Genomic DNA, 24,201 nt, shown 5'->3' on the forward strand with positions numbered 1-24,201 from the left:
CGGCAACCTCCCCATCGACCCTGCCTTGAGTGTGACAGGGGGCGGCGCCCCAACTCCCCAATTGGCCCTGCTCTGAGCCCGACCAGGGGCTGCACCTAGGGATTGGGCCTGCCCTTGCCACCCTAAGCCAGCACGGGAGCGGGCCTAAGCCAGCACATCGTTATCTCCCGAGGGGTCCCAGACTGTGAGAGGGCACAAGTGGGGCTGAGGGACACCCTCCCCGCCAGTGCACAAATTTTTGTGCACCGGGCCTGTAGTCACATTATAAAAGTCTGTTTCTCCCTGGTCACAAGTAAGAATGGATAGCTTAGCAAAAACTGAACCCCTCAGGGGAAAATGGCTCAATAACTAAAGAATTATTTCCTGACTTTAAAGCTGCAATTTTAATACCACCATTCTCCTACCTTCCAGGATGTGTCGTTGTTTGGGTTTTATTTTAATTTTAAACTCACATTATATAAAACTAGAGGACCAGTGCACGAATTTGTGCACCAGTGGGGTCCCTCGGCCTGGCTTGCAGGATCGGGGAGAAACTAGCTCTCCGACACCCCCTAAGTGTTCCTGGATTGTGAGAGGGTGCAGGCCAGGCCGAGGGACCCCACCGGTGCACGACTGGGGCTGGGGAGGGGCACAGGTTGGCTAGCCGGGGAAGGACTGCAGGAGGGCTCCAGGGCATTTCCGGCCCGTCTTGCTCAGTCCCGATCGGCCAGACCCCACCAGCAAACTAACCTACTGGTTGGAGCCTCTACCCCCTGGTGGTCAGTGCACGTCATAGTGACTGGTCGACCGGTCAACTGTCTGCCCCCTGGTGATCAGTGCACGTCATAGTGAGTGGTTGAGTGGCCTTAGCATATCATTAGCATATTACGCTTTGATTGGTTGAATGGACGACCAGACACTTAGCATATTGGGCTTTTATTATACAGAATTAGCACTTTAACCCTTTTCGGTCCAATGTTATTTTTGGATTTCAAACAGTCTGGCCCAAATTAATTGACGGGATTGAATGTTGAACTTTTTAATGTTCTTATTGCTCGACGTTGGACCTGCTCCTAGCGCCTGGTCTGTCAAGTCAGCCTTGAGGTTGGACCGAAAAGGGTTAAAATGAACAATTCAGTGGCATTTAGTGCATTGACAATGTTGTGCAACCAACCCCTCTATCTAGTTCCAAACGTTTTCATCACCTAAAGGAAAACCCTTAAGCAGTTGTATCATCATTTTTCAATTTATGGAACTGAAGTTTCTTATTTTTCTTAATTTTTAATATACAAAATACAGAAAGTGATTACAAATGTATACTTCCTTTCTTCTGCCCAATTTTACCGTTTAATATTGATACATACCAACAAAAGTAACTATGTAAGGTTTAGCTACCATTTTAATTTGTCATCTCTACTCCTCTGTACCATCCCACAATAAACTGCAGTTGCTGGCATGTCATGGCCCGAACTGAGACAACAATGGGACTCACCTCACAGCATCATGCCGGCAAGCGGCAAAGACCCCCGGCCAGAGCAGTGGCTGCCAGAGGCCCACCATCCTGCCTCACTCCAGCCTCAGCACCACTTCTGTGTATCGCATGCTTCAGGCTGTTCTAATGATTTTCTCCTTATAGAAAGAGATATATCTTGCTTCACAATACAGAGATTTAGAATTCAGATTAACATTTTATTTTTTTATGATGCTAAATTCTGGCCCAGAGAAGGGAAGTGGCATCCCAAGGTAATGTGGTTAACATGTAACACCTCAACCCCATATGTCCAAAATCCAAACAGTGTATTTAACCAAGGGAAGTTTACTTATACAAACTGAAGCATTTGTGATTTATACATTAAAGGCACAATCAACCAAAAACATATATATTGACAATTTTATAAGGTAAGCTATTAAATTTCTTTTCAAAGTAAGTTCACTCTTACTAAGTATTCCTAATGATACAAATAATAACTTTTACTCATTCGATCAATGAATCATTATTGAACATTTTCAGTGTAAAAGCACTGAAATTGGTGCTCCACGGGAGATTGACATTTTAACACATATTCTGAGCCCTCAAAAGAATTTTGCATAAGTTCATGAAAGGTTTAACAAAGGAAAGACAAATAACAATTCAAGAAAATCCCACACCTGTCAATCACGGTAAATGATTGGCAAATGAACATGGATGACATATCTGCACTGGGTGAAGGAAAAAGTCACACTTTTCGGGGCTACTAAACACCGGCTCTGAGCTGCCACTAATTCCAGGACACCCACATCACTGTGGTCCCCAGTCAGAGTGGGGACTTAGGGAAGTCAGGTGAATCAGGGAGTTTATCTCAGGTCTCACATGCCTCACAGTGGGTCCCTGAACCCGTTCTGTGGTCATATTCGTTCTGGATGCATAACTGGCCACACTAGCAGTGGGCAGAACCCCACACTGTCCCTGGCTGGGGAGTGAGGCTACTACCATACAAATGGCAGCACTGCCTCCAACCAGGAAGGAAAGCACACAGCAATCTGCGCCCTGGGATGGGAAAGACCCCGAGACAGATGGCCCTTGGGGAGGGACAGTGGGTCATCGTAAGCTTGGTCAGGCCACGGCCTCCTACTGTACCAGATGTGGTGTCATTGCCTAAGAAAACTAACACAGTCCCTCGTTTGTACTACTGTGGCTGCCTCTTCTCCAGCGCTGTCCCTAAGGCCTCCAGACAGTTTGCTCAGCTGGCAAGGCCAGCAATCACCTCCACTGCCCCACCTCGGGCCCACAGCTCTACAGGCCTGAGTCACATTACAGTTTGCAGGGATCTGGTCGCCTTTCCTTCCACACCCATCATCCAGGCCCATTATACAGACGGCACCGTGCTGACTGGACCTGGTGAGCAAGAAGTAGCAACCGCTCCAGATGTGTGGGTAATCCACCTGTGCGGCAGAGGTGGGAAAGAAATCCAACAAACTCCAGGGCCTTCTACCTCAGTGATGTCTAGGGGTCAGGGTCTGGGCACCCTGAGAGAGCCCTTCCCGGGAGAAGGATATGTTGTTGCACCTGACCCTCCTACCACCAAAACTCACCCACATGCCGAGTGGCCTCTTTGGATCTTGGAGGTAACATTCCTCACTTGGGTGTGTTCCTCGGGGCCTTTACCATGTGGCCAGCAGGGCTGCGAGTTGCTGCGAGTGGGGCCAACACGAGAGGAAGCTCTTCGACGGGCCATGCTGTGCTCTGCCCTTGGGCCACATAAGCCAGCAGACCCCCCCCCAACCCCCCCGTGCTTGGAGTGTCACGGCAGACCTGGGTGCCGTGTGGAGCCTTGGATAGCACCAATGGGTGAAGCCCGTAGGATTCTGGAGGAAAGCCCTCTGTGCTGTGCGGATAACTACCCTCCATTTGAGAAACAGCTCTTGCAGCCCCTGGGCCTCCGCAGAGACTGAACACTTGCCCATGGGCTTCCCAGGAGACCTAGCTGCTCAGCGTGAACAGGATGTCATCTGATCCACCAGGCACATAGCTGGGCATGCATGGCAGCCCTCTGCCCTCAAACAGAAGTGGCACATGTGTCATGAGGCCTGAACAGGCCTGAAGGCACAAGTGAGGTATGGGAGGAACTGGCCCAAATGCCCATGGTCTCCATCCTTCTCTCCCGCCTGCACCCTGCCCTCGTGGGGAGGGCCCCAAAGTGAGCTGCCAGCGGAGAAGACTTGGGCCTGGGTTCCCTGCAGGCAGCACAGGAAGGCATTGCTTCTAAGGACACCTCTGAGGGGCAGCGCTGAGGAAATCCCCCAGGGGGCGGGACCTCGAGCAGTGCACCTGGTCGTTCCTTTGCTTGGAAGGAGACATGGCCAGGCATGTGACTACATGCTGATTCATGGCTGCGACCAATAGGTTGGCTGGATGGTCAGGATCTTGGAAAGAACGTGACTGGAAAATTGGTAACAAAGGGCAGACTTGTGATGGTTAATTTTATGTGTCAATGTGATGGGGCTGCAGGGTACCCAGATATTTGATCAATTTCTGAGTCTGCCTGCGAGGGTGTTTCTAAAAGATCCACGTTTGTGCCCTGACCTGTTTGGCTCAGTGGAGAGAGCGTCAGCCTGCGGACTGAAGGGTCCCGGGTTCGATTCCAGTCAAGGGCCTTGGTTGCGGGCACATCCCCGGTGCGGGGTGTGCAGGAGGCAGCTGATCGATGTTCCTCTCTCATCGATGTTTCTAACTCTCTATCCTTCTCCCTTCCTCTCTGTAAAAAATCAATAAAATATATATTTTTTTAAAAAATAAAAGATCCACGTTTGCACTGGTAGCCTGAGGACAGCAGGCTGCCCTCCCCCCGTGGTGGCCCGCCCAATCAGTGGAAGGCCTGAACAGAACAAGAGGCCGAGGAACAGGAACTCTTTCTTTCTGCCTGTCTTCCCGCTCAGATACTGGTCTTCTCTGGCCTTCAGACTCAGACTAAAACTGACTCCACCAGCTTCCCTGGTTCTCAGGCCTTCCAACCGGACTGGAACAACACCATCAGCTCTCCTGCATCTGCTTCACAACAGTGTGGCCTTGTTAATGGGTATCATTTCTGAGAAGCCAAGAAGCAAGCATCTCAGACTGACAGCTCTTCAGCCTCACGACAATCTGAGGGACTAGTGAGCATTCCTTCAGATGTCAGACACAGCTTACAGAAAGCGCTAAGTTCAGAAGACAAAGACGAGTGGGAAGCTTCAGGAGATTCACTACATGCAACAGAGGACACAGATCGAGCACGTAGAAGGAAGACCAGGGTCATAAAAGCCTCCAGAGCGAGCCCCAGGGCTGGCAGTCAGGCCGCCTAGACCGTCCCCAGAACGATTTAGAAGCAATACCATCATTTAGATCAGGCGTCCTCAAACTACGGCCCGCGGGCCACATGCAAATAAAAATATTGTATTTGTTCCCGTGTTTTTTTTTTTTTACTTCAAAATAAGATATGTGCAGTGTGCATAGGAATTTGTTCATAGTTTTTTTTTTTAAACTATAGTCTGGCCCTCCAACGGTCTGAGGGACAGTGAACTGGCCCCGTTTAAAAAGTTTGAGGACCCCTGATTTAGATGCTTCTTCCTCTTGCTCCCCAACTTTCAGCTCATGTGTTTACTATACATATACGTTCTTTTGTCTTATGTAGTGTAATCCTTCAGTGTATGTTTACTGAGCAACCACTCCATGGAAAGCACTGTCCTAGGCCCTGGTTTAAAAACAAAATTACGTGCCTGAGCTTACACCCTTACATCATAATGAGAAAGACAACCCATACAGACAAATATCACTTCCAAGGTTAAGGCATCTTGTACCAAATATAGGACACGTCATGTGTTGATAGCTCTTACCTTGTCCATAAACAGAACAAGGAAATAGCCCTGATTTAGAGTAAATGAAGGCCATTAGTACAGCATGCCATTTCTACGAGTAAAACTGAAAACAAAGGTAAATGCACTTGTCACACCGGTCAGCCCAGCCTTAGCCATCTCACTGCCGGTGAAAACCCGGAGCCCAGAGTCCCACCAACAACACAGAGCAGGGCAACGATTAAAAAACCAGCTCTGAGACTCCGCGGAGTTCTGGAAGGTGGAGCCCTGCGAGTTCCCACAGCCTCCCAGGCTCTTGTTTACACACTTCCTCTTAAATCTGTGAGTTTGATTGTTGATCCCGGTGCATGTGATTGCCCAATTGGGGTCGCTAGCGGAGCTTGTAGGGGAAGATTGTTTTTGGGGAGCCTGGAAAACAGAGCTGAGAGTGGCGACTGGTGAAACAGATCTGGGCGGAGCTGGTTCAGGTACAATAGAGAACTCCTGGTCAGAGAGGACTTAAAGCCTTGGAGGTCAATCCAGACACACTGCCACCCAGAGGCAGAGCCACGAACTGACTCTTCTGTACATACAAATACAGCAGTAAGGGGAACCAATACGGCCTGCCTTAAAATCAGGACTGTGGCTTACAACACGGAGGAACAGTGTATCAGAGGGAAATTCAACATTCTCCTGAATTCCGGGCGTGCCAAAAAGAAGAGTAGAAGATCTGAAGCACCTGCATTACTGCACATTTTTATTTTACTTTTTTTTTTTAATTAATTACTTTTTCACCTTTTAACTAAGAAAACATTGTTTTTCTTTTTTTTTTCCAAAAATTCAATACCATATGCAAGAAGCTAGAAGAATCAGATGAAAAATTCAATACCATATGCAAGAAGCTAGAAGAATCAGATGAAAAATTCAATACCATATGCAAGAAGCTAGAAGAATCAGATGAAAAATTCAATACCATATGCAAGAAGCTAGAAGAATCAGATGAAAAATTCAATACCATATGCAAGAAGCTAGAAGAATCAGATGAAAAATTCAATACCATATGCAAGAAGCTAGAAGAATCAGATGAAAAATTCAATACCATATGCAAGAAGCTAGAAGAATCAGATGAAAAATTCAATACCATATGCAAGAAGCTAGAAGAATCAGATGAAAAATTCAATACCATATGCAAGAAGCTAGAAGAATCAGATGAAAAATTCAATACCATATGCAAGAAGCTAGAAGAATCAGATGAAAAATTCAATACCATATGCAAGAAGCTAGAAGAATCAGATGAAAAATTCAATACCATATGCAAGAAGCTAGAAGAATCAGATGAAAAATTCAATACCATATGCAAGAAGCTAGAAGAATCAGATGAAAAATTCAATACCATATGCAAGAAGCTAGAAGAAACAGATGAAAAAATCAACAACTTAAGTAAGGCCCAAGAAGAAATGAAGAGTGATATAGCTGCCATAAAAAACTCCATTGAAAGTATCAACAGTAGACTAGGAGAAGCGGAGGACCGAATTAGTGAATTAGAAGACAAGGAAGCAAAACACACCCAAACTATACTGCAAATGGAGAAAAAAATTAAAAGACAGGAGGAGAGCCTAAGGGAGCTTTGGGACAACATGAAACGAAACAACATACGAATAATAGGGGTGCCAGAACAACAGAAAGATGAACATGGATTAGAAAACCTATTCGAAGAAATAATATCAGAAAACTTCCCTGAGGTGGGGAAGAAAAAAGTCACACAAGCCCAGAGAGTCCCAAACAAGGTGAATCCGAAAAGACCCACACCAAGACACATCATAATTACCATGGCAAATGTTCAGGACAAAGAGAGAATCTTACAGGCTGCAAGAGAGAGACGGAAAGTTACATACAAGGGATCTCCCATTAGATTATCAAATGATTTCTCAACAGAAACACATCAGGCCAGAAAAGAATGGACAGAAATCTACAAAGTGATGCAAAGCAAAGGACTGAATCCAAGAATACTCTATCCAGCAAGGCTTTCATTCAAAATTGAAGGGGAAATAAGAAGCTTCACAGACAAAAAAAGGCTAAGGGAGTTTATCACCACCAAGCCAGCCATGCAAGAAATGCTAAAGGGACTGGTGTAAAAAGAAGAAATAACAAGCTCAGAAAGAAAACAGCCACACACACAAAAAAAGAAATGGCTACAAACAAGTACCTTTCAATAATAACTTTAAATGTAAACGGACTAAATGCTCCAACCAAAAGACATCGAGTGGCTGAATGGATAAAAAAACATGACCCATACATCTGCTGTCTACAAGAGACCCACCTCATTAGAAGGGACTCACACAGACTGAAAGTGAAGGGATGGAAAAATATCTTTCACGCAAATGGAAAGGAAAAGAAAGCTGGGGTAGCAATACTTATATCGGACAAAATACATCTCAAAGTGAAGGCCATAACCAGAGATAAGGAAGGCCACTTCATAATACTAAAGGGATCAATACAACAAGAAGATATAACCCTGGTAAACATATATGCACCCAATGCAGGAGCACCCAAATTCATAAAAAAACTCCTGGAAGATATCAAAGGAGAGATCGACAACAATACAATCATAGTAGGGGACTTTAATACACCACTGACACCACTGGATAAGCCCGCTAGACAAACAATCAGCAAAGAAACAGCAATCCTAAATGACTCACTAGATCAGATGGACTTAATTGACATCTTCAGAACACTTCACCCCAAAGCCATGGAATATACATTCCTCTCAGGTGCTCATGGGACATATTCAAAAATAGACCACATATTGGGTCACAAGCAAAGTCTCCACAAATTCAAGAAGATTGAAATCATAAAAAGCTTCTTCTCAGACCACGATGGCATAATGTTAGAAATAAACTACAATAAAAACAACCCAAAATACTCAAACACTTGGAAGCTGAATAGCATGTTATTAAATATTGATTGGGTTACCAATGAGATCAAAGAAGAAATTAAAAACATCCTGGACACTAATGACAATGAAAACACAACAATCCAAAACCTATGGGACACAATGAAAGCAGTCCTGAGAGGGAAGTTTATAGCTCTACAGGCCTATCTCAAAAAACAAGAAAAAATGGTAGTAAATCATCTAACTCTTCAACTCAAAGAATTAGAAAGAGAGCAACAAGAAAACCCCAGAGTGAGCAGAAGGAAGGAGATAATAAAGATTAGAGCAGAAATAAATGACATAGAGACCAAAAAAACAATACAGAAAATCAATGAAACCAAGAGCTGGTTCTTTGAAAGGATAAACAAGATTGACAAACCTCTAGCCAGGCTCACCAAGAAGCAAAGAGAGAGGACCCAAATAAACCAAATCAGAAACGATAGAGGCGAAATAACAACAGACCCCACAGAAATACAAATGATTGTTAAACAATACTATGGACAGCTCTACTCCAACAAACTAGACAACCTGGAGGAAATGGACAAATTCCTAGGAAAGTACAACATTCCAAAACTCAATCAGGAAGAATCTAAAAATCTCAATAGGCCAATAACTATGGAAGAAATTGAAGCAGTCATCAAAAAGCTCCCAGCAAACAAAAGCCCAGGACCAGATGGCTTCTCAGGGGAGTTTTACCAAACTTTCAAGGAAGAACTAAAACCTATCCTCCTCAGACTACTACAAAAAATTCAGGAGGAAGGAACACTTCCAAGCTCATTCTATGAAGCCAGCATCACCCTAATACCAAAACCAGGTAAAGACAACACAATGAAAGAGAATTACAGGCCAATATCCCTCATGAACATAGATGCCAAAATCCTCAACAAAATCTTAGCAAATCGGATCCAACAGTACATCAGAAGGATCATACACCATGACCAAGTAGGATTTATCCCAGGGATGCAAGGATGGTACAACATCCGTAAATCAATAAACGTAATACATCACATAAACAAATTGAAAGAAAAAAACCACATGGTCATATCAATTGATGCAGAAAAAGCATTCGACAAAATCCAACACCCATTTTTGATAAAAACTCTCAGCAAGGTGGGAATAGAAGGATCATACCTCAACATAATAAAAGCCATATATGACAGGCCCACAGCCAACATCATACTCAATGGACAAAAACTAACACCATTTCCCCTAAGAACAGGAACAAGACAGGGATGCCCACTCTCGCCACTCCTCTTTAACATAGTCCTGGAAGTATTAGCCATTGCAATTAGACAAGAAGAAGAAATAAAAGGCATCCAAATTGGAAAAGAGGAAGTAAAACTGTCCTTATTTGCAGACGACATGATATTATACATACAAAACCCTAGAGACTCCATCAAAAAGCTACTAGACTTAATACATGAATTTGGCAATGTAGCAGGATACAAAATTAACCCCAAGAAATCTGAGGCATTTCTATACACCAATAGTGAACTTTCAGAAAGAGAGATTATAAAAACAATCCCATTTACCATCGCACCAAAAAAATTAAGCTACCTAGGAATAAACTTAACTAAAGAGGTAAAAGACCTCTACTCAGAAAACTACAGGACGTTGAAAAAAGAGATAGAGGAAGACATAAAGAGATGGAAGAACATACCATGTTCTTGGATTGGTAGAATCAACATCATTAAAATGTCCATACTACCCAAAGCAATCTATAAATTCAACGCACTTCCCATTAAAATACCAATGGCCTACTTCAAAGATCTAGAACGAACTCTCCAAAAATTCATCTGGAATAAAAAAAGACCCCGAATAGCTGCAGCGATCCTGAGAAAGAACAAAGTAGGTGGGATCTCAATGCCGGATATCAAGCTGTATTACAAAGCCACTGTTCTCAAAACTGCCTGGTACTGGCACAAGAACAGATATATAGATCAGTGGAATAGAATAGAGAGTCCAGAAATTAGCCCGAACCAATATGCTCAATTAATATTTGACAAAGGAGGCAAGAACATACAATGGAGCCAAGATAGTCTCTTCAATAAGTGGTGTTGGGAAAATTGGACAGATATATGCAAGAAAATGAAACTAGACCACCAACTTACACCATACACAAAAATAAACTCAAAATGGATAAAGGACTTAAATGTACGACAGGAAACCATAAAAATTCTAGAAGAATTCAAAGGCAACAAAATCTCAGACATATGCCGAAGCAATTTCTTCACTGATACAGCTCCTAGGGCAGTTGAAACTAAAGAGAAAATGAACAAATGGGACTACATCAAAATAAAAAGCTTCTGCACAGCAAAAGAAACCATCAACAAAACAACAAGAAAACCCACTGCGTGGGAAAACATATTTGCCAACGTCATATCTGATAAGGGCCTAATCTCCAAAATTTATAGGGAACTCATACAACTTAACAAAAAGAAGATAAACAATCCAATCAAAAAATGGGCAAAGGATCTAAATAGACACCTTTCAAAAGAGGACATTCAGAAAGCCAAGAGACATATGAAAACATGCTCAAAGTCACTAATCATCCGAGAGATGCAAATCAAAACAACAATGAGGTACCATCTCACACCTGTCAGACTGGCTATCATCAACAAATCAACAAACGACAAGTGCTGGAGAGGATGTGGAGAAAAAGGAACACTTGTGCACTGCTGGTGGGAATGCAGACTGGTGCAGCCACTATGGAAGACAGTATGGAGTTTCCTCAAAAAACAAAACATGGAACTCCCATTTGACCCTGTGATCCCACTTCTAGGAATATATCCCAAGAAACCAGAAACACCAATCAGAAAGGATCTATGCACCCCTATGTTCATAGCAGCACAATTCACCATAGCTAAGATTTGGAAACAGCCTAAGTGCCCATCAGTAGATGAATGGATTAGAAAACTGTGGTACATCTACACGATGGAATACTATGCTGCTGTAAAAAAGAAGGAACTCTTACCATTTGCAACAGCATGGATGGAACTGGAGAGCATTATGCTAAGTGAAATAAGCCAGTCAATGAAGGAAAAATACCACATGATCTCACTCATTCATGGATAATAAAGACCATTACAAACTTTTGAACAATAATAGATACAGAGGCAGAGCTGCCTCAAACTGATTGTCAAACTGCAGTGGGAAGGCCAGAGAGGGTTAGGGGGCAGAAGGGAGGGGAGTAAGAGATCAACCAAAGGACTTGTATGCATGTATATAAGCATAACTAATGGACATAAGACACTGGGGGGTAAGGGAGGGCAGGGGATTGTCAAGGGCGGGGCGGGGAGGACACATATGTAATACCCTTTGTAATACTACTTATTATATTTTTTTTAAAAAGAATAATAAAAAAAAAAAAGAAAACCCGGAGCCCAGCACTCAGGAAGGCAAGCACATGGCACCCACAGTCTCACAGAAAAGCGGCCCAGAGGGAAGCATGCCAGTCTTCCCCAAACACGTTGGACAACACATACAAGAACCACCTGTGGATTATATGTGGCTACCAAGGTGTTTGTTCATCACAAATAGCTCTGTCATCTAAAGACAACTCCAGGAACCGTAGCCATGACCTTCCAGGCTGCTTCCTGCCTTTCAGAGTAACAGGTGACCTTTCAGACTTACTTTCTGTGTCCATTTCAGTAAACACCTTATTTTCCTTATTTGAGTTTTTCAATTGCTAACCAATTGGGAAATAGAGTAATTTTTTTATTCACTTAATAATTAGTCCTAACCTTACTGAATTCATCTGGTCCTCAGAGTGTCAACGACTCCATTGTTTCCAGTTTCAAGCATGACAGTGACCACAAGGCCAGATTAAAATATGCAATTAGAATGAATTTTAAAATTCTTACGTCAAAAAACAGCTTACGCAATATTAAAGGATAATTGGGAGGAAAATGTTTGCAATTAACCTGATAGACAACTAATTACGTAAAATAAAAACACTGCAAAAATAAGCAAAGAGAACACAGGTAGGCAATTTACTAAAAAATATGAATGACCTATAAGTGTGCCTTGTAAATGTCCACCTGCACTAGTAACTAAGGAAATAGAAATTTAAGGGGAAATGTTTCCTCTATTCAATTGGTAGGTTTGTTTTCACTAACAACCAAACTTGGTAAAGACACACTCTGGGAACACAGACGCTTGCATACTGGCCAGGATGAAGCTGCCTGAAAAATTCATACAGTTTTTTCTGAAGAAGAAAGGGGAAATCTCTTTTTAAATACTTGTAAAGTATGCTTACCTGGAAAGTGAATTGCATAAATTTAAGGGCAAATATTTATTTATAAGGTGACAATTGTAGCTTTCTAATTAAAAACCTGGAAGAACCATGATCATAATGGCTCTAAGTGACACTGCAGCCGTGGACGGGGAAGGACACAAGGCAGCAGTGAGCACAGCAGGTGCCCTCCGCCAGTGGTCTGCTCAAATCCACAGAGAGCTGAAAGCTGCAGGCCAGTGTCCACAGTACTTCCACCATATAGGATTGTGAAGAAGAGTGATTTTCTTCCCTATAAATGTTGTTTTCCAAATTTTCTACAGTAAACATGTATTTCTTTAAACACATACAAAGGAGTAAGAGAAAGGGTATATGTATAAACTCCAGGTGAATTAAACAGTTAAATGCAAACAAAACCATTTTTTTAAATTTATTTAATCCTCACCGAGGATATATTTATTGATTTGGGGGGAGGGGGGGGAGAGAAACATCAATGTGAGAGAGAAATATCAATCAATTGCCTCCTGTACACACCCCGATCGGGAATCAAACCCACAACCCTTTAGCTGTACAGGACAACACTCCAACAGAGAAAAAGGAAGTATTTGTCACATCTTAGGAAGCGAAGGGATCTTCTAAACACAAAAACCATTAGAGAAACCAAAGGAAGAAAAAGACTGTACAACATAAAAATGTAAAACTTATATAAATCAAAAAAACAAATAAAATTCAAAAGCAAAATAACTAGAAAAACCTATCTATAAAAATCGGATAAAAAGCTGTGTTTGACACATAAAGAGATCACATAGTTCAATATAGAAAAAAAGGAGGAGCAAGGGACTATGCAACATATAAAAATATACACATTAAACCTTTTTAGATATACAGTATATTACAAATTAAAATGCCCTACCTCACTAAAAATTTCTAGAAAATGGCAGAGCTAAGATTAGAATGCAGATCTCTTTGGCTTCAAAGTAATATACCATGTTGCCTATGATAACTCATTATTTTATTAAAAACCACATCAACTTTAAAGTTTGTACTTGATAAAAGAGTTTCCCCTTCTACCACACATTTTGAAATGGCTAGAGAAACAGCAAATAAATACAATGGAAACGGCTCCTTTTTCAGGTTTTCAATGGAGGTTGAGTTCTTCTGGCATGTTCAGATAAAACCAAAATTCTCTTGCTAAATATTTAAATTAAAATGTACTTATCAGAATCCTGGTCAGTATTAAAACTACTCCTTGAGTAAGTAAAACAGAGAAGCCTTTCACAACTAACAGGAAAAGGGAGGTGAATAAAATCTGGTTTTCTGATTTTATTAAGGACTCAAGTGATTTATCAAAGAAAGACGCAAATTATGAAGAAACTATGAAAAGGAAAATCTAAAAATACAGTGCAGTACAAAATTAAAACATTAATGGTGATAAGCCATACATACTAACCATGGATCAGGGAGCCATTGAGCCACTGAATATAGTAGTTGTGAGGAAAGGAAAGTAGGATTTCGTTGCTGATGATGGAGAAGGGTAAGAGCAGCACAGCCCCAGCAGACACTGCGAGTGTGAACGTGCACAGAAACAACCTGGAAGAGAAGAGAGGCGTGTCACCAGCGACCGGGAAGCAGGGGATGCGGCCATCATTCAAAACGAATAAAAATTCTGAAATTTTTATCTAAAAAAAATTATGGGAAAATTTCATGAAATCTATGCAACTGGAAGACAAATGACACATGTGTGATCCTACATCAACTCTAGAGCACCTCACCCTGCAGAGCTTGGTGGATCTAACGAGAAGGCCCCAGAGGACACATGTACCGAAGGCAGAGGCCTCACACACTCGCAGAGAATGAGCTGTAGGCTCCCTCCTCCTTTAAATGTGATGTTCATTTCACACTGCATTTGATTAATAGCTTTCGCAATCTATGCTAAAAGCAAGGCAACAACTATTTTAGGTGAAAAAATACCTGTGAACACAGTATGAAAAATTCGTATTTCAGGAGCAAACTTACAAAGCCACTGGTCTGCTACCCCTTAAAATGGGTAAAGTGTAAATAAATTGTACTAATCAACAGTAGGGATCATTAAACAGTATTTAAAACACTATTCTGTCATTTTAAAAAATATCTCTAATATGTACTAATTTAGAAAGGTGTCTAAAACAAGTCAGGAACACAAATTGAAGGAAAGACAGACGATAAATAGAAAGCATGCCCCTCCCCGCAAAAAAGCGCACAAATACACACAGGAAAGTAGAGGTGGAGGCCCCAGCACAGCACAGAACGAAGCCCAGGGGAGAGCAGGTTTCAAGGGGCTCACTCTCAGTCCCACGTCTGCAACGTTTAAATTTTTATAGCTATTTTTTTTAAATATATTTTATTGATTTTTTACAGAGAGGAAGGGAGAGGATAGAGAGCCAGAAACATCGATGAGAGAGAAACATCGATCAGCTGCCTCCTGCACGCCCCCCACTGGGGATGTGCCCGCAACCAAGGTACATGCCCTTGACCGGAATCAAACCCGGGACCCTTGAGTCCGCAGGCCGACGCTCTATCCACTGAGCCAAACCGGTTCTGGCATATAGCTATTTTTTAAGATTTTTTTAAGTAGCAAAGAAAACAGGAGTCTCACCAACATTAGAGAGGGAAACTTAATTTAATAGTCATCCCATTAAAGAAAATATAGGAAGAATGTGAAAATGTAAGGAAAACCATCACACAAACGCTCTAAATCCACATCTGATGGAGTAACTTTGCAGCAATGCCACCTTGTGGTGGCCCACAGAAGTGTTTCCTGCTTTGAGCCAACCCACCAGGAACCTGTTCAGTGTCACTGATGGATCTTACATGAGACCACGTGACGCACACCAAAACACCATCCAAACCAGACCCAGGAGACGACCTTGAAGGCTCTGCTAACGGGACGTGTCTCCTGGTCAGAGCAGGAGCACAAGCCTCGCTGGGCCACTGCCCACTGCAGCAGTGATGGCGAATGGCCTTGAGCGAGGGCCGTCGGTCCTGTCCTCCAGCCAGTGAGGAAGTGTCCTGTTGGCTTCCATCGCCTCCTTCCAAAGCTGGAAATGAAATCAACCCTCAGCCGGTCACACCAGGTGCTGCACAGCCACCGAGGCTTTTCCACACCCCTCTCCGCCACCACAGTCCCAGTCAGTCACCTAACCTCCTTGTGCCCCACACGTGAGTGGGTTCTGGGGCTCCAGGCCAGGGCCACCGTCGGCTCTGTCCCCAGGGTCGCCCTATACATCCCTCAGCATTTCCCTTCCCCCACTCTTGGCTCCCATGACACTCGGACCACAGACCCAGCAATAAAGGCCAGCCACAATTTCCAAATCAAAGCCCTGACCTGTCAAAGCTTCCGCGGGCAAACAAATGGAGTATTTGAAGTCACAGAGCCCCAGGAAACCCTGATCACACGGGCACCGTGACTGGACCACAGCTCTTACCAAGACTGTGGCCCACCGCATTTCCAGTGCTGGGGTTGGCCCTGGAGACACAAAAAAGACCACAGCATCCTCCCTAACTGCCCTGGGAGCTAGGAGAGCTGCCCCTGAGAAGCCGATGGGGACCCGCCGGTGTGGCTCGGTGGTTGAGCATCAACCTATGAGCCAGGAAGCCATGGTTCGATCCCCGGTCAGGACACATGCTCAGGTTGCGGGCTCGATCCCCAGTGTCAGGCGATCAATGATTCTCTCATCATTAATGTTTTATCTCTCTCTCCCTCTCCCTTCCTCTGAAATCAATTTTTTTTTAAAAGGTGCTGGCGCGGGGTCCCTAAGGTGAGGCCCTGCCATGTAGCCAGAGTGGTGGCTGCTTATGGAACTGCAGGAAAGTGCCCTCGGAAGTGATGGACGGTTTCAGAAACGCCCCTTCTGCACGGAGGGCTCTGTGGACAGAACCGCAGTACCTGTGTGGGACGAGAGGGGTCAAGAACCACTCCTGGGTTTTAGCCTGAGGATGTGGACAGTCGCACTAATCAGCCACGATGGAGGAGGCTGCAGCGGAGGAACAAGGAGTTCAGCTGGGACACTTGCAGGCCGCCATGTCCATGAGACGACTGTCACAACAATCTCTGGACTTCTCACGGCAGGCCCTCCGATGGCCTTGACTCTCTGCCTGCCCCATACTGGTCACGTCCTCTCATCACTGCTCAAGGTGGTGTCTGCCAGGACCCTCCAAGCTAAAGCTACTCCTCCCTTTCATCATAAGCACTGTGTGGGAAGCTAAGGAAACCAAGAACATGTCCTGTTCCTGGTCAAACAACTTAACCCTTTGGTGACAGCCATGGGCACTCAGGCGCTAACCCATCTGTGCAGGCTCCGTCACACCCATTACTGTGATGATCAGACTCCCTGGTTTGGCGAGAAAGCCCTTGAAGGCCGAGTCTTTCTGACATGCGCCCTCATCCTCTGGCACGTCCCTGCGCCCCACAGGACAAGGTACACGGAAGCCCTGCAGCCAGTGCTTCCCGGGGCCCTGCTCCTGTACTCAGAGGCACTCGCTGCTCTTGGGTGCTGCGCTCCCAGGCCCAGTGGCAGGCCAGCCCAGGGTGCACTGGCGCTGTGTACATGCACGCACCCACACGCACATCTGCAGTGACCCAGTAACTCTCTGTACTGAAAACCATGAGTCCACAGTGATACCCCCAACTCCATTGCGACAACTCAGTGTTCCCTTTCGTTGTCCCCCTCTCCCCGACTGGGACTGGTTCCCATCATCTCTAATCGACCGGTCCCACATCTGCGATCAGTCTCCCATCACACTGACACCCACCCCATGCAGAGGTGCCTGCTGCTCAGGTGACCCCCCATTTTGGACCTTCCTGCCCTATGCCCCCCCACCTGAGCTGTCACACCCATGCCAGGCCATGCCTCGAGGGCTCTGCCATCCTGCACAGACACCCTCCCTACCCTGCACTGGCTCTGGCTCCCTGTGGTACAGCACCCCCAAACCATGTGGCATCCCTCCTCACCCTCAGGTGATACCCCATGCCAGGATCGCCCTCTGCAGGGAATTTTCCTCCCTGCTTTCAAACCCTTAGCCCACTCCGGCCACCCTCCAGGGTGGGACATGTGCGAGGCCCTCTCTTCACCTGCGTGGGCTCGGCATGCTCCGCACAGGCTGTTTCGCCAGTTAGGCATGCATTTTATATCAACCACTTCTATTCCAATCCAGTGACAAGCAGAGAGTCGCTGTGAGCAAGTGTAATTCTGGTTGGGGAGGGCAGAGGGAGTTAATCTGGGAGCACAAGGAGACAGACGGAGGGCAGAATGAAGGCCCTGAGGAGCAAACGACAACGTGAAAGTGGGCTCTGGAGCAAGGTGGGAGGCACAGGAGGGGTTCCGTGCTGGCAGCGCTGGAGTCACCCTGGAGCCCTCTCTGTGCAGGCGGCTAGCAGGCACCGCACTGCAGAACTCTCAGAACACTGACCACATCCACGTTTCCTGCTCAAACTCAGCCTCTCCTGTTTCACCCTCTTCAGTGCCCCCACAACTCCCTTCAGTGGGAGGAAGGAAGGCCAGGAAGAGGGTCAGGGCGCAGGGGACGACCCTGAGACCACGGCCACTGTGCAGAAGCCCGAACCTTGCTTGTGCCTGTGCTGTTTATCTGCACAGCAGCACCACACAGCAGGCGCAGGCCCAGCTCATGTGCCAAACACAAGTCTCGGCTTCTCCATCTTGCCTGGACTCAAATGAATCCGGGTTCAGAATTTGAACCCAGGTCTAGTTCTCACTCATCCCATCACAGAAGGAAGAACAGGCAGTGAGCGACAGAAAGAGCACTGGGTGAGGGGTCCAGGGGATGGACTGGGTGCCTCCCCCTCCAGGCTGCCTCCTGACTCTGCAGTGGGTGCACAGCATCTCCCTCAGGAAGGTGTCCATGTCATCACATGACACTCAGACACGCTGCGCCGCCTGGCCAAATCAGGCTGAGGGGCAGGGCCCCTCCAGAGCCACCAGGAAACTGCATATTTCCCTAAATTATACTGCAAGGGGAATGGCCAACGTGACCGGCACTAATCGATTCATAAATTATTGATCTACAAATGCATTTCAGTAATTGTACCACCAAAGTGGAACAGGGACCACGCAGAGGAGAGAAGCGCAACCTCAGTACTTCAACCTGGAGGGTTTCGTTGGACACAGTTCCTGTCCACCGGGCAGCCAGTGTGGGACCCTCTGTGGCTTTCTGAAGTGAGTGTGTTATTGTGTTTTTAGGGAGCAGGAACTGGAACAGAGAATGTTCCCAAATGTCATGGTGCTGGGACTAAAACCTAAGATCCCTAATTCTGCACATTTAAAGCATCATGTTTTGGGCCTAAGTATTAAAGCCATATAGAGAATGCACAGTATGGAGTCACAGTTGCTTTCCCTGGGTGTTTAAATAATTTAAATCCAAATCCAGTACAGCAGGATCTGTCCACACTCATTTTTCAGTAATAAATCAAATCATTTGTTAGTTGAAAGCATTGCCTTATTGAGTAAAATCAACCACTTTGATGCAAACAAGTCAGTAGATGTAGAACATTACCAGTGTTGTGCAACCAGAACATTCTCGCCACCTCAAAGTAAAACCCCAAACCCACTAAGCAGTTGCTCTCCATTCTCCTCCTCTCAGCCACTAGTAACCGCCAATCTGCTTTTGCCGAATTTACCTATTCTGGACGTTTCTCATAAATGGAATCAACACTGGTGACCTTTGGTGACTGGCTCATCTCACCCAGCATCATGTCTTAGGGGTTCGTGCATGTGGTAGCAGGTGTCTGCATTCCTCTTCATGGCCGAGTAACGCTCCTGTGTAGGGGGAAGCGTGTGCATGCGTGTGTGTGTGTGTGTGTGTGTGTGTGTGCGAGAGAGAGAGAGAGAGAGAGAGAGAGAGAGAGAGAGAGAGAGAGAACATGCTGTCTGTCTCCCTCCCCTCTCCTCTCCTCCTCCCCAGCACCTCAGCAGAAGCTGGGTAATCTGACACTAACCGTGAAGGGACAACAGACAAACCACATGACCAGCCTGAAATGTACAAATGTGTTGACAAGGTCAGGGAGTCAAAGGAAATACTGAAGTCGAGTTTCGTCTGCGGGCGACCACAGGGCCACAGCTGCTCCCTGCAGTGTGGGGTTCTGAACCAGGGACATCACGGGGACAACAGCAAACTGGAACGCAACACAGCTGGGACTGTGTCAGTGCCAACTTCGTGATGCTGGTGGCTGTGTGGCGGACTTGCAGGAGAATTCACTGTTTATAGGAATCAGATACAAAAGTATCCGCAGAAATGGAGCATCCAGTCAGCAACTTCTCCAAGGGCTCAGGGAACAAAAGTCTTTGTACTGTATCTCTAACTCTCCTACAAATTTGTGACTACTTCAAAACACTTTTAAAGTATCAATGAAAACAATCAAAAAACAGATGTTTCCTATGCAGTAGGCAAAGCTGTGGAATTTCAGTTTCATTGAGCAAACCTGATAGAAAAGAATTCACTGCTTTCCACCTAGAGTAGTTTGATTCCTCAGAAAAATTAAAGGGTATTTCTATCCTGTATCACCAGCGTCCATAGCAGAAGAGCTCTGGGCCCTGAAAGGACTACCTCCCTGCTCATAGGAGGTCTGTAACCAGACAGATGGCGCTCCCTCCTCTAAACCCGTCCAGGCTGCTCAGCAGACCATTCAGAAGCCGGGAGCTTGCTTTCTTAATGGCCCAGCAGCTTTCCCAACCTGAAGCCCATTTCCAGGCTAAATCTTCTGAAATTAAAACCTGTCGGCTTGCCCTACCTAGCTGGCTTGCTCAGTGGTTGGAGTGTCGGCCTGAGAACTGAAGGGTCCCCAGGTTCGATCCCAGTTGGAGCACGTGAGGGAGGCAACCAATCCATGTGTCTCTGTCTCCCTCCCTCCCTTCAACTAAAAATCAGTGGAAAAAAATATATATCCTTGGGTGAGGATTAACAAAAAAAATCTATCAGCTCCTTAAATAAGCTAATTTAACAGGAGATAATCAATCCTTCATTATTCATGCATACTTGCCTATGTGTGTTTTCTGAGGATAGGATTAATATTGATGAAAGTGTTGTAATACCTTAGGTAAATTTCTTCCATATTTCTGCCCAAAAGGTAGAATTAAATTTTGAGAATTTATGACTCCAGAATTATAAACAAAACAATTAAACTTTAAAATACATACGAAATCCTGTTGACTATGGCATCTTCATCTTCTTGTTCATCTGCAAAAATGTTTAAGGTATTAACATTATTTTCTCTTTCAACAAGATGTTTCATTCATTATGAAAAACAAACATATAAATTTAAAGCAGCAATTATTGAATGGAAACATTTTTAAACAGCACTGTTTTTATTTCAGCACAGATCCAAATTTAAATTTCATTAAATGAGATAGGAGAGAATATGATTAAAAGAATAGTGTTTGATTAATCAAAATCCTTATTAACAAAATAGCCACATGTAATTAAAATATCCCAAACATTCAGTGCTCAAGAAAATGAAGCTTAGTAGGCCCTTAAGACCACTATCACGCTTACTGTTATAAAATGTAAGTGAAGTTGCTAATGAATGAGATTTTCTGGTTAATAGCCAAAAAAAAAAAGTTTGCTATAAAATTAAAATTCAGAATCTCAGGACTCATGTACTTTCCTAGAATGTGAGTTTGTCATTGGCAGTAGGCCACCCTAACCCACCTGGGGTCCCACTGCACCACACTTCATCATGACTGTCCAAGGCACATACAAGAATATGTCCGCTTTGCCGGTGCTCACTCAGCCCCCATCACGGCTGCCAGCCATCTCCTCTGTCCTCCCACGTAAACTTACCAAAAAACTTTGACCCAATTATAAGGACACTGCCCCTCCCCCCCCCAATGCCTAACGGGGTTTGTCCTCAAAGGCTCTCTGCAGGCCTCTGCAATTCTGAGTGCCCACCTGCTTCCCTGCCAATGGCCCGCTTGAGCCATTCTCATAGTCCAATCTCCATTCCGAATTACAGGCTGCTCTAAATAGCTTTACAACCAAAGGGACCACAAAATAATGTAGTCACAACTGACTTTTATACTGTGGTGCCCTCTCCAATCAACCATCAAACCTTAAAGACTGCTTTTTGTCAATTACATCTCAACACTCTGCCAACTAGGTCCAGAGTCCTCATCACCTCCTCCCCATGATTACTCCAAAAGAGCATCTAATAAAACTCCACTTTTCCTGCTCATCATCTCTAATTTCCTCTAAAACACTGCTTTATATTCATTCATTAATATCGCCTGCCTCCCCCTACCCTCTCTCTCTCTTTCTCCCCCGCTCTACTTCTGTGTCCATAATCTATGAAATCTGATGTCAAAACATCTTTTAAACTAGCTAAGATACTGTCTTGGATCCCAGGTCTGCAAAATTTTGAGAGATTATGGAATCCCAGGAGTCTGTCAGTGCTGTCACAGAGCCAAGTTCTAAAGTAACATCTCAGAGCAAAGAGCAGTCCCTGACTGCTTTCAAATGTCTGACAGACAAGTGTGATAGACTAACATAATGCAAGGAATCTTTAATATATGGAATCCCCAAGTATTCATACAGCACTAGTATTAGCACAACATCACAGGCAGAAAATCCTATCATTTCTGGAAAACAGCTGAGATTTAACAGAAGGCAGTAAGGTAACTGCTTAGGTGCTTATAAAACCCTGGCACAAAAATCTGTGAATTATTAAACAGCAAAAAGTTCTTTTAAAAAAGAATAAAGATATAGTGGTCCCTCTGGCGAGACAGTATATACAGCATGTCCCAAAACATGTACACACACTGTAACAGCTGCTGGCTCAACTGATGTTTCTTTCTTTTCAGCCAGAGTAAGCTTTGAACAAAGAAAATTCATCCTAAATGCTCCTGGAAGTTTAAAAATGCAGTTGAAGTACAACACTGCCTTTATAATTATGTATAAAGTTTAAGTGTATATTATGTATACACACTTTAACAGCTGATAACTCAATTTCCACTCCTTTTCAGGTTTAACTGATTTGAAATAATATGTGAAGCCAACTAAGCTTTGAACAAAGAAAATTTATCCACTAGACTTTGTGTGGGGATACATAAAAGATAAGGTTTACAGCACAAAACCGGCAACAGTTAACGAATTGAGGGCACACAAATACCCAATGAAATGATTCTTGATGTTTGCGATTCCACTGCTTCGCGTTATCAGCAGAGCCTAGACCAGAACGGTCATCAGTTTGGAAACAGGTATTGACAAAAAAAAAAAAATTATTCATTTCTATAGATTCTTTTAAATTTTGAAAATGAACTCTATGTTAATAAACACTGACTTTATAATCATTCAAAGTGTGTATACATTTTTTGGGACACCCTATATATGAAATACTAAAAGGATATGGTGTTAGGGATACATTCTGTATGACTTTGGGGGCAGGGTTAGGCGCTCAGGCCATATAAGGCCAGCGAAATCATTCAGTGTGGCCCTGACAAGGCATTCGGAGTGAGTTAATTAAATGTCTGACCAATAAAGCAGGTTAATTTTTAAGTTGATAATTCTGTATGGCCCGCAAATGATGTTATAATCCAAAAGGCCCTTGGCAGAAAAAAGGTTCCCCACCCCTGCTTTAGAGAAAGAAAAGTATTCTGGTAGTTAGAGCAACAATGGGATGGGGCTGAGTGTGTTCAAATTCAGAGCCAGTCACAGGAACCAAATATCCCCACAAACTTGGGAATTTCCAGTGTACTAAAGGGCCCGCACTATTCTTAGTTGGGCCCTAAGAATGTGACAAACAAGGGCTAAGGCCTAAGAGGATGACCCTAGAGTAGTCAGGTTCCCTGGAGGTTATTTTTAGTGCTCTTAGTACCAGGCAACTGCTTGCTTCAGCCACGGGCATGGTGAATACAGTGCCACACGGACGGGCACTGTGGAGCCCTTGTATCGGGCCTAGACCACCAAGCATGAAAATCAAAGTTTCCATTACATGTTTTACTTGCCTGATTTCCTCTTGTATCTTGTGATGATGAAGTAGGAAACGATGTAAAGAATGGCAAAGAGAAGGAAACATATCTGAAACAGAACAAATTTAACACATCATTTACATTTTTTGCATATCTTTTTTTAAATAATAGACAATACATCCGTGGTATTTATAGAAAAAAGGGATTTATTACAAAGTGAACATTTTAAATATTTTGCTAATATTAAGTTTAGATGAAATATTAATTTATATGAACTAGTTTTAATACCATTTTCAGTGGAGATTTTTCTTTTCATAACTTGACCAAATTGTTTTCAAAATCATGTGAACATATAAAAACCAGGACATCACTGACAACTCTGAAAATAAAGTCAGGTAGAGGCTACCAGCACGCCCCCCCCCCCCCCCCCCATGTTAAAACATAACATGAAGCTCCGGTCACATAGAAAAAGTGTATGGCAGCACCAGAGAGATCAATAAAACAGTCTATTGTATGAAAATCATATAACATGTTATACACACAGAGGCATCACTAATTAATGTGACAATAATTATTAGATAAGCATACCACATATCAAAATAAACAGCAGTTAAACAAGACTTTAATACTAAATTCCATTTCATTTCTATCAGATCTGGGGCATGACAGGCCACAAGGATGGGTCCAGAAACAGATCTTGTCACAAAGACCAGGTGTGCTGGAAAGAAAGGCTCATCAGTGCAGGGACTACAGTAAAAGACTCAAGACTCTCACATCAAAACATTCAGGTGATG

At 44.0% G+C, this 24,201-nt stretch overlaps 1 protein-coding gene across 1 annotated transcript in view; it reads right to left on the reverse strand.

The window, feature by feature from the left end:
- The window catches only part of LMBR1 (limb development membrane protein 1), a gene marked incomplete at its 5' end in the record, with an annotated part of 119,555 nt that extends 96,033 nt beyond the window's left edge, over positions 1-23,522 (reverse strand). Inside the window, 3 exons of the mRNA XM_014535564.1 lie at positions 13,903-14,042; positions 20,642-20,681; positions 23,444-23,522. Of these exons, the coding sequence (XP_014391050.1) occupies positions 13,903-14,042; positions 20,642-20,681; positions 23,444-23,522 (259 nt within the window). The remainder of the gene's footprint in view (positions 1-13,902; positions 14,043-20,641; positions 20,682-23,443) is intronic.
- Positions 23,523-24,201: the final 679 nt, after the last annotated feature.

The sequence above is a fragment of the Myotis brandtii genome, unplaced genomic scaffold, assembly GCF_000412655.1.
Source record: "Myotis brandtii unplaced genomic scaffold, ASM41265v1 scaffold145, whole genome shotgun sequence".
NCBI classification, from domain to species: domain Eukaryota; kingdom Metazoa; phylum Chordata; class Mammalia; order Chiroptera; family Vespertilionidae; genus Myotis; species Myotis brandtii.